This window comes from Vespa mandarinia, chromosome 22 (genome assembly GCF_050613455.1).
Source record: "Vespa mandarinia isolate Hongniang chromosome 22, ASM5061345v1, whole genome shotgun sequence".
Classification (NCBI taxonomy): Eukaryota; Metazoa; Arthropoda; class Insecta; order Hymenoptera; family Vespidae; genus Vespa; species Vespa mandarinia.
In genome coordinates, this window is record NC_140831.1 from 2,117,343 (window position 1) to 2,127,500 (window position 10,158).

Sequence of the window (10,158 nt, forward strand, 5' to 3'; positions counted from 1 at the left end):
TTCCTTTGAATCTTATTCTTTTAAAATTAATTCATTTGTAATTAAATCAAATCAAATTAAATTAAATTAAATTAAATTAAATTAAATTAAATTAAATATCTTATAATTTCAATTAAATATTTTATATATTTATATAAAATTGAATTAAAAAAAATTTTATTACAAAAATTTTATTAAAATTTTATTAATGAAATTTTATTAAAATTTTATTAATGAAATTTATTTTATTATCGAAATACTAAATAAATAAATAATATATATATATAAATATAAATATATGCTTGATCATTATAGTAGAAATATAACGATAATGCGTATTTATTATTTTTCAGATCGTATTATAGTGATTGAGATGTTTACGTAGTAAATATTATATCGTTTATCAGTTATCTTTATAAATGATTTGCATTGATCGAATGATGCTCGCTTACATTACGTCTATTTAATAAACATGGCGTATCAATAGGTACTAATTAAAGGATATTATTAATTTTTTTGTCTTTTTTCTTTTTCTTCTTTTTTCCGTGATATACATAATAATTTCATGATCTATGATAAACGATTGTTTTTGTCATAAAATTATATACTCTTTCCAAGAGGATACTTTATACGTTATCGATTTCTTGCCATGAATAGGAAGTTTCATCCGTTCTTGTATAATACTCGAATGTTCGATAAGTATATAGTAGAATACGTTTAGAAATTATGATGTCGTAAAAAAAAAAAAAAAAAAATATAATGAACTTTGGACCCAACAGAGAAATTTTTGAAATAACATAATTTTTATTATCAACGTAATAGTTAGGATATATCGAAGTAAATGATTTTTTTATTTAATAGAATGAATAAATTGATTAGTATGGCATACAGAAATACATTTATATCATTCATATATTTATACTATGAGAATCGTATGAATAATCGAGGGAAATAATAATGCTCATGCTTAAATTAAATAATTGTCGTTCCGACCAAGTTGACGGATATCGTGGATTTTCTTAGAACGTGTCGAATTGAAAAAAAAAGTATCAAACAATACTTTGATACTTTTGAAACTGAGTTATATTAAATATTAAAATTTACACGATTTTACGTAAAGTATTATTCTCATTGAATTCCTTTTTTTTTCTTTCTTTCTATCTTTCTTTCTTTTTTTTTTTTTTTTCTTCTTTTTTCCTTTTCTTTATTTATCCCTCGAATCGATCATTCGAAAGTTTGACGAGAAGAAAGAAAAAAATAATGGAACAATTCGAAATATGAAAAATTTTATCAAGATTTTATTGCAATTTTGAGTATGACGAAGATTACGATGAATATTAAATTTTTCTTGTGTGTTTATTTCTTTTTGTTGTTGTTTCTTTTTTTTTTCTTTTTGTTTCTTGTAACGTCTCGATTGTAAAAGTCATTTACGAAGGCGACGCGTTTGCAAAAATTACGGTGATTAGTGAATAATTAAAAGATCAAGGTCGCAATATTTGAAATGTCATGGCGTGGGTAAGAGCAAAGTATTAGATGACGATCGTTCGTATAATTTTAATGACCATGGAGCAAAACTGGAAAGAAGATAGATAAGAAAAAGACTATAATATTCTACGATAAAGAACTAGCATCTGATTTTTTGTTCTTTTTCTTTCCGCGTCTATTTTTTTCGCACAGTTCAAATAGTACCTCGTATAATCACAAAAATCTATGTAATTTATTATTATTTAAAGGTCAGTAATCGGTCACGCGATGGAAAATCTTTTTTTTTTTTCTTTTTTTTTTTTTTTTTTTTTTCTTTTTTTTTAATTATTATAAAGAGAGATGTTACCTTACATATTTGCGTATATATGTGTCAATCATATTTATTTGTTGTTTATGTATATATATATATATATATATATATATATATATATCTCATTATCTCAATCGTTTTTTTCATGTAACTTTGTCTTTTCCAGAAGTGTCATTTTCATTAAATTGTTTGTTATGAGACGAGAAAACAAGAGAGAGAGAGAGAGAGAGAGAGAAAGAGAAAAGAAAAAATAATAGCACGTTTTCATGTGTGATTGGTATTTCATGCCAAATTGGGAATTTGTACGAGATATCCAATTATCACAGGAGACAAAGATAGCATTCAAATTATGCTGACTGTATAATATTGTTATTATATTTTATTATTCTTGATAAATCATAAAAATTTTCTTCGATTGCATATAAATGATATTAACTTTTCATCCTTGTTGTCCCTATCGTTCATTGGGGGGGAGGGGGGTGGGGAACCAAAAAAAGAAATGAAAGGATTGAGAATCAAGAAAGAAAAAAGAAAATTGAATCTCGAAGAAGATTTATTTAATTGTAAGAGGAAAAAGAAAAGAAAAAGTAGAAATATTCATTTCTTATTTATTTTTTTTTTGCGATCTCAGTGTCACATCAAAGGTCGATTAATCGATCGTATTACGACATAAGCCACATTTATATATATATATATATATATGTGTATATATATATATGTATGTATATAAGCTGATAACTAAACGAAATATTTGACACCGATAATTCATAATTTTGTTTCTCTTTTGATATAACATAACTCGTTCGAATTTTTTTTTTTTTTTTATTTCTTAACAGTCGATTTCTCGTAACGAAAATGTCTGTCGAATGAGAATGATTAAAGAAAAATATGACGATTAAGGAAACGATAAATTTTATTATATATACATATTTGATATATATAATGATTTCTTTCGATGAAGATCCAAAAGTGCTGTATACTCTGAACGATCTCATATCTGATTAAATTGCAATACTATATATATGTATATTTTATATGAGATAATAAATCATTCATTTGTCAAATCAATTGACATAAAATTATATAAAGTTACATTATTTCTATATCGTACATTATTTTTCATTTAATAAACGATCATCCAAAATTTGTTTCGTTCATTCGACGATTTTCATAATTTTCATAATTTTTTTTTACATAAATTAATTACATAATTAATTTACATAAAAATTTATATGTAACATAATATAATTTAACATTGACGTTTGGAGATTAGAAAAATGAAAAATGAAAAATGAAAAATGAAAAAAAGAAAAAAAAATAAAAAAAAGAAAAAAAAATTAATCGTTTTGGCACGTGAACGATTTGTACAATGTAAACAGGATAAAATCAGTAATACATATTATTTTTAAGTCGAAAGAAAATGGTAAAAAAAAAAAGAAAAAGGAAAGAAAAAACAAGACGTTATTATAGAATGAAGAAAAATATTTTGTCAGGGACGGACGGATGCATTAAAGGAAAAGAGAGAGAGAGAAAGAGAGAAAGAGAGAGAGAGAGAGAGAAAAAAAAGAAAAATAGAAAAATAGGAAAAGAACTTGAAAATCCAGGTAGCAGGGTACATTGACAAAATAAAAAGAAAAAGAAGAAGAAGAAGAAGATGAAAAAGAAGAAGAAGAAGAAGAAGAAGAAGTTTTCCATACATGTGGAGTAATAAAAAGTTTCTTTAGAGAGAAAGATATATATATATATATATATATATATATATATATATGTATAGTGGGGATAAAAGAGTTGGAGTGTCGGCATGGTAAGGTGGGAGTAATAATAAATCGTTCACCTGAGCCTACTCTGTAGCTCTGGGGAGTATGATCGTGAGCAACCAGCAGCAACAGCAGCAGCAGCGACGACGACGACGGCAAGAATAAAACCAGGCACAGTCAGTCAACACAGGCAGTGTAATGTCGCACAGTACGGGCATTTAGTGTTACGTTTGACTCGTTACCGAACGAAACTATATCATCGATTCCCTTTTCCATTTTGATCCTTCAGTTTCTTTTTCATTATCTATTTCTTTTTTTTTTTTTTTTTTTTCCCTCTATTATTACACTTTACCCTTCCACCTCATCCCTTCCATCTTTATTTTCATCCTTCTCTTTTCCCTCTCCCTTCCTTTCTCCCACTTTACTATAGCACTATATCTATTCCTTTCCCATACGTTCTTTCCCTCTCCGTGATTCGTGACTTCTTCTTCTTCTTCTTCTTCTTCTTCTTCTTTCTTTTCCACTTCTTCTTCTTCTTCTTCTTCTTCTACTCCTGCTTTTGCTTCCTCCTCTTCATTCCACCTCCACCTGTTTCTTTGATCGAGTAAAACACTTTACAAGTACGATCGAATACGTTTGTTCGCGACGATCGTTCGCGTCGATAAGGTACGCGCGTGCGTTGTGACCAGTCGAGCGAGATCAAGAAAGAAAAGAGAAACTCGTCGTCCTTTTCTTACGCATTCTCTCTATCTCTCTTTATAACTGTATACATACACGTACTCATACATACATACATATACGCGCATACACGCATATATATATATATATTTTTTTTTTTTCCTATTTATTTCTATCTCAATCCGTTTCCTTACCTTTCTTTTCGATTAACGTCGAAAGTCATAATTATTGATCGTAAATTTTGGAGAAATCTGAATCCGCAAGTTATATGAGAGAACAGATATTTTAAAGTCGAAGAATATTTAACGGGATTTCGAGAACGACAGGTTATTGCTATTGATAGTAGTAGGAATAGTAGTAGTAGTAGTAGTAGTAGTAGTAGTAGTAGTAGTAGTAGTAGTGGTGTTATTGGTGGTAGTCGTGGTGGTGGTGTTGCTGCTGCTGCTGCTGCTGCTGTTGCTGCTCCTGCTGCTGTTGCTGTGTTATTCAGGCAAAAGGGAATTGAACTTTCTCCTTCTATCTTTGTTGCGGTGAACGCAACGAGTCACCACGACGACTACGACGACGACGACGACGACGACGACAACGACGACGAGGACGACGACGACAGTGGAAAAAAAAAAGAAATAGGAGGAAAACTACAAATTGAGGAGAAAGGAAAGAGAAAAGTATTAGACGAGATTGAGAATATTTTTATGTTTGATACATGGTAATTAATTATCGAAGATATTTGTTCTTATTCGAGAAACTAAAGTAAAAAAGAAAAAGAGAAGAGAAGAACAACGAAGAAAAAAAAAGTAAGGACAAATTTTCGTCTCGTTATTTCTCATCAATCGACGATAATGATGATGATGACGATGATGACGATGATAACGAAGACGATGATGATGATGATGGTGCGATAATAAAAGTATACGCGTTATATAGTCTCCTTTTTTTACATACTTCTTTTTCTTATTTTTCTTCTATTTTTCTTCTTCTTCTTCTTCCTCTTCTTCTTCTTCTTCTTCTTCTTCTTCTTCTTCCTCTACTTATTCTTTTTCGTGAGGAAAGTGCGACGACCGTGTGGTGATTTTATTAAGTGCACGTGACATAAGAAGAAATCGATAGAAGAGAGATCATGAGAGTAAATCGTGGAATTTGCGCTAAGCTGCAGGGAGGATTCCTCAGACGATGGTGTACGTATACATTTTTTTAATTATCATTGTCATTGATTTAATCGTGATCTAATTATTATCATTTGATTAAAATTACGAACGCACCCTTTTTTTTCCCATTTTTCCCCTGTTTTTTGTTCTTTTTTTTTGCTTTTCTTTGCTTTCTTTCCTCGTAATTAAATTCCTAAGATGGCAATCTTTTTTTGAATCAAAGTGACACGAATTTTTGACGATTAATTCTATACACGATGTATGTTTTATAAAGAATTTTGTATTCGACTTTAGTTGGAAGACAAATAATTCCCGTCCACCATTCACGCGATCCATTTGATCTTTTTTTATTTTTTTTTTTTTTTTTTTTTTTTAATTAGATACGTTGAAATACCGGTGCAACAGGTGAACCTTTCCGACGATGAGGAAAAAGCAAGTTCGTGTTCACTTGACTCCTTTTCTCGATAGATCGGAGACGAGTCGTAACTCTCTTTCTTTCTTTCTTTCTTTCTTTTGAGGAGCAACGGTCGTCGTTCTCGAAACGAATAAAGCCGTCGAAAAGCAACGTAGCCATCGTTATAAGGTCAATTCGATTCAATGGACGTGTCATGCTCCGAGTAATCGTGCATTCTGAATCATCGTCGTTACGTTTTGTAAGAGTCCTTTATATATATATATATATACACACACCTTTACGTGCATAGAATATAAACGAGGAAAAAGATATATATATGTATCGATAATATATTTAATTTTTGTTCGTTTGAAATCCATTTTTTAACGAACGAAATGAATTTTTTTTGTCGATATTGATTTGATGAACATTGATAATTAATTAATTACTTAGATTTTAAATATCCATGTATTTTTATTCTCGAATAAATAACTTAGCTCGGGTACGCAAGTTTCAACGGAATATTTTTAAATTCAAGAAACGTGATCGACGCCTTTCGCCATTGTTTCGCGGCATCGCATTCCTTCTCGCAAAGTTAAAAGAGCACGTGGTTTGCCACGGGAGAGCTCCGTCGAATCTAAACACTTTTAATGTTTCGAGTTTCTTATTTCTCGCGGGAAAGCGTTTTAACAGCTAACTCCATAAGTTTGTTCGCTGTACGAGAGAGAGAGAGAGAGAGAGAGAGAGAGAGAGAGAGAGAGAGAGAGAGAGAGAGAGAGAGAGAGAGAGAGAGAGAGAGAGAGAGAGAGAGAAAGACGATGTGTATATGTATATGTGTGCGTATGTGTGTGTGTATGTGTGTGTGTGTGTGTGTGTGTAGTCTCTAACTGTAAAGTGTAGGTCGTCGAACGACTTCAAGTATACCTAGTAAGGATTTACAAATCCCTCGATTAATTTCCTGATAATTCTTTCTTTATTTATTCTATCTGTTTCATTAACAAGTACAAATCTAACATAGAATTTTTTTTCCAATTTCATTCAAACGTTTTCGTTTATACTTTAAAATATTTTTTTGTCAATTAAAATTTGATCCTTCTAATGAATCTTATTAAAATTCATTAGAAACAAATAATAATCATTTTATCGATTCTAATTAATAAAATAATAATAATAATAATAATAATAATAATAATAATAATAATAATAATAATAATGATGATGATGATAATGATAGAAACGATAGAGCGATAAGGTTTATTTAATTTTGAAATGATTAATTAGTTATTTTAATATAAATAAACTTAATCCAATAAAAATTGATATAACTTTCTTACGTCAGATTTCACATATTGAATATTCGAAGGGGAGAGACTTTTAAAAGGCATCCCAACATAGACTAGAACGAGTAGTACCAAGAGCAGGAAGTACACTTACATAATAACAAGTAATTACCGTAAGTTGTAAATGGTTAGCCGAGTGGTGACTGCTTTTAATCGTTAAAACAAAAATTCGATACGAACTTTTCGTTGTTTATTCCTTCTTCGGCGAATAAAAAAATGAAAAAAAAAAAAAAAAAAGAAATAAAAAAAAACTGATAAAAAGATAAAAGACAGGAGAAAAAGAGAAAAAGGAAAAACAATGAAAAAGGAAAACAAAAAGGAGGATGTTACGTGATAATCAACGATATATATATATATATATATATATATTTATCTTATTTTTTTAATTTTATTATTCTCTTATGCACACACATATCGTATATATTTGATATTTTTATGAAATTTATGAAAATATGAAATATTATTAACACTCGAATATAGAACAATCTGCGTTTATTTTCACGTTTATAAAAATGATTTTTCTACCGTAACGCGAAAGATAATTCGAGGTCGATGTAAATTTTTAAATTGCATCGGAGTTAATTGTGGCTAATCGACTTGGCCAGGTTTCCATGAAATGAACTAACTGATACTGTAGTATATGTACCGTAGTTCTCTCTCTCTCTCTCTCTCTCTCTCTTTCTATATATACTAACATATACCTCTACTTGTAGAATATTGCGTATCATACGTAAAGAACGGAGTTCACCGTTCACCAGCCCACGTTCTTGAGGGAATGCTGGTTCTCGAAGTTTACGAGAAACATTTACTGGTAATAAGGAAAGCGTCTGTCTTAGGGATATATATATATATATATATATATATATATACATAGGGATATATATATACATAGATATATATATATATATATATATATATATATATATATATATGTATGCATTTGGTTGTGGTTTGTTTATTCTTTCTTTTCCATATTTTTTTTATTATTCCAATAACAGCGAATGACCGACGAAACCGCTTAAAGATGATCATAAACCATAGAAAATCCAAATTTCTTTCCGCCTATTCCTTTTATCTTTTCTTTTTTATCTTTTTTTTTTTTTTCTTTTTTTCGTTAAATCTTTTCACGCGATCATAACGATCTCGGAAGAGAACAATTTTATCGATCGAAAAGGAGAAAATCGAACAACTTCGAATGCGAATCGATAAAAATACATGACGAAAGAAACGAAAGGATTTCTCTCAAATTTTATCGTCCCTTTTTATACAATCTTATTTATTATTTTATAGATATGCATTAGAGATTAGAATATAATATATAGGGATTTTTGTTTTGTTTAAATCGTTCGATTGGATTCTATGCAATTAAATTAATTCATGTTAATTAAATTGATTTATTAATTTTCTTTTTTTGTCCTTTCATTATTTCTATTCTTTTTATCGTTTATTAAAAATACAAAAGAATTGAATTGAAATTTTATATGTAATATATATATATATTATTTTATATATAATATTATATATATATATATATATATAAAAATTGAAATTATATAAATTTACGATAGATTCACGAGTGATATTGAATAGATTTGAAACAAAGAGATGTTCTAAAAGGAAGAAGAAAAGGCAAAAAAAAAAAAAAAAAAAAAAAGAAAAGAAAAAAATGTTAAATATACGCAATGGAATTAAATGAAAATAAATAAAATTTTTATTAATGTTATTACATAGATTATATAGAATGGCGTTGGTCATTAACGTTAAATAATCTCGTTCATCGTGTCCGTTCTTACGTTTGATATAGAAAATACTGGTTATTTATCTATTTGCTTTTAATTCACGTTTCAGATTGAAAGAGCAAATGCTTGTACGTCGTACGCGTTCCTTTCAAATCATAATATTATACATACGTATATATATATATATATATATATATGTATGTATGTGTAGGCCTATAGGATAATAATAAGATTTTTCATTCGTCCTTCTCGTTGTATGTATTTTTATCGATACGTACGATCGCTTTGTTTACTATATTTGATTGTTTTCCTTTTCTCTTCTTCTTCTTCCTCCTCTTTTATTTCCCCCACTTCTCCCTTTTATTCGTAAAACGTGATATACGTCGGGATTAAAGGAAAGAGAGCCTAATGTAAATAAATATAACCTATGAAAATAAATAGTTATCGATCCTGTTCGTGTTCTCTTCTCTTCTAATCGGTCATTAACGATAAGGATACTCAAGTGAAAACATCATAGGAGAGAAGTGTTGAATCTCATTTCTACATTTCAAACGTAATATTAGAGTACATTAGAAATGCGTAAAATTGAATTGTGCGTGTTAGAAAAGTGATTTGTGCTGTTCAAAAGAAAATAATATATACATATATATATATATATATATATATATATATAAAGAAAGATACGTCGTTAACCAATCGACAACATCGAATTTACTGAATGAAAGAGAGTATAATATAATGTAAGTAGTATTTTTATTGAAGGTAAGATAAAACCATTTATTTTATATTAACTTTCACTTCTTCGTGAGTTTTCGTTTGATCTGATTTTTCTTTTTTTCCTTTTGCTTTTTTTCCAATACGAGAACGAAATCAGAAGGACTACGGTACTTAACGTGTTCGATGGAATTTTATGGAATTTTATAATTAAAAAAATGAAAAAAAAAAAAAAAAAGAAAAAGAACAAATAGGCTCGATCAACGTTGGATAAACTTTTCGTTTTAACGTTTTCGTGTCGAATAAAATTTCGACTCGTAGATGAGATTTTGTTCGTCACGTAAACGAGAAAACAGTTCTGTGAGAGGCCGTGTACATTTTTTTAAACGACGATCGCGACTCGTCTTCTAACGAGTTTAAAGGAGAACGTAATTTCCGGTTTTGATCGTAACTAAGAAGAAATTGGGTTCGATGGAAATGGGTTCGTTGCTTTCGATAGTTATTTAATGGAGTTAAATGTGAAATGTCGTTGTTTTTCTTTTTTCTCTTTTTTCTTTTTTTTTTTTTTTTCTTTTCTTTGTTTCTTTTTTTTTTTTTCTTTTCGTTTTGTTTTT

General features: G+C 28.9%; 1 protein-coding gene across 1 annotated transcript in view; it reads left to right on the forward strand.

The window, feature by feature from the left end:
- Nucleotides 1-4,363: 4,363 nt before the first annotated feature.
- The window catches only part of emp (epithelial membrane protein), a 37,976-nt gene continuing 32,181 nt past the window's right edge, over nucleotides 4,364-10,158 (forward strand). Inside the window, exons 1-2 of the mRNA XM_035868473.2 lie at nucleotides 4,364-4,918; nucleotides 5,263-5,387. Coding sequence (XP_035724366.1) covers nucleotides 5,330-5,387 — 58 coding nt within the window. The 5' untranslated portion in view covers nucleotides 4,364-4,918; nucleotides 5,263-5,329. The remainder of the gene's footprint in view (nucleotides 4,919-5,262; nucleotides 5,388-10,158) is intronic.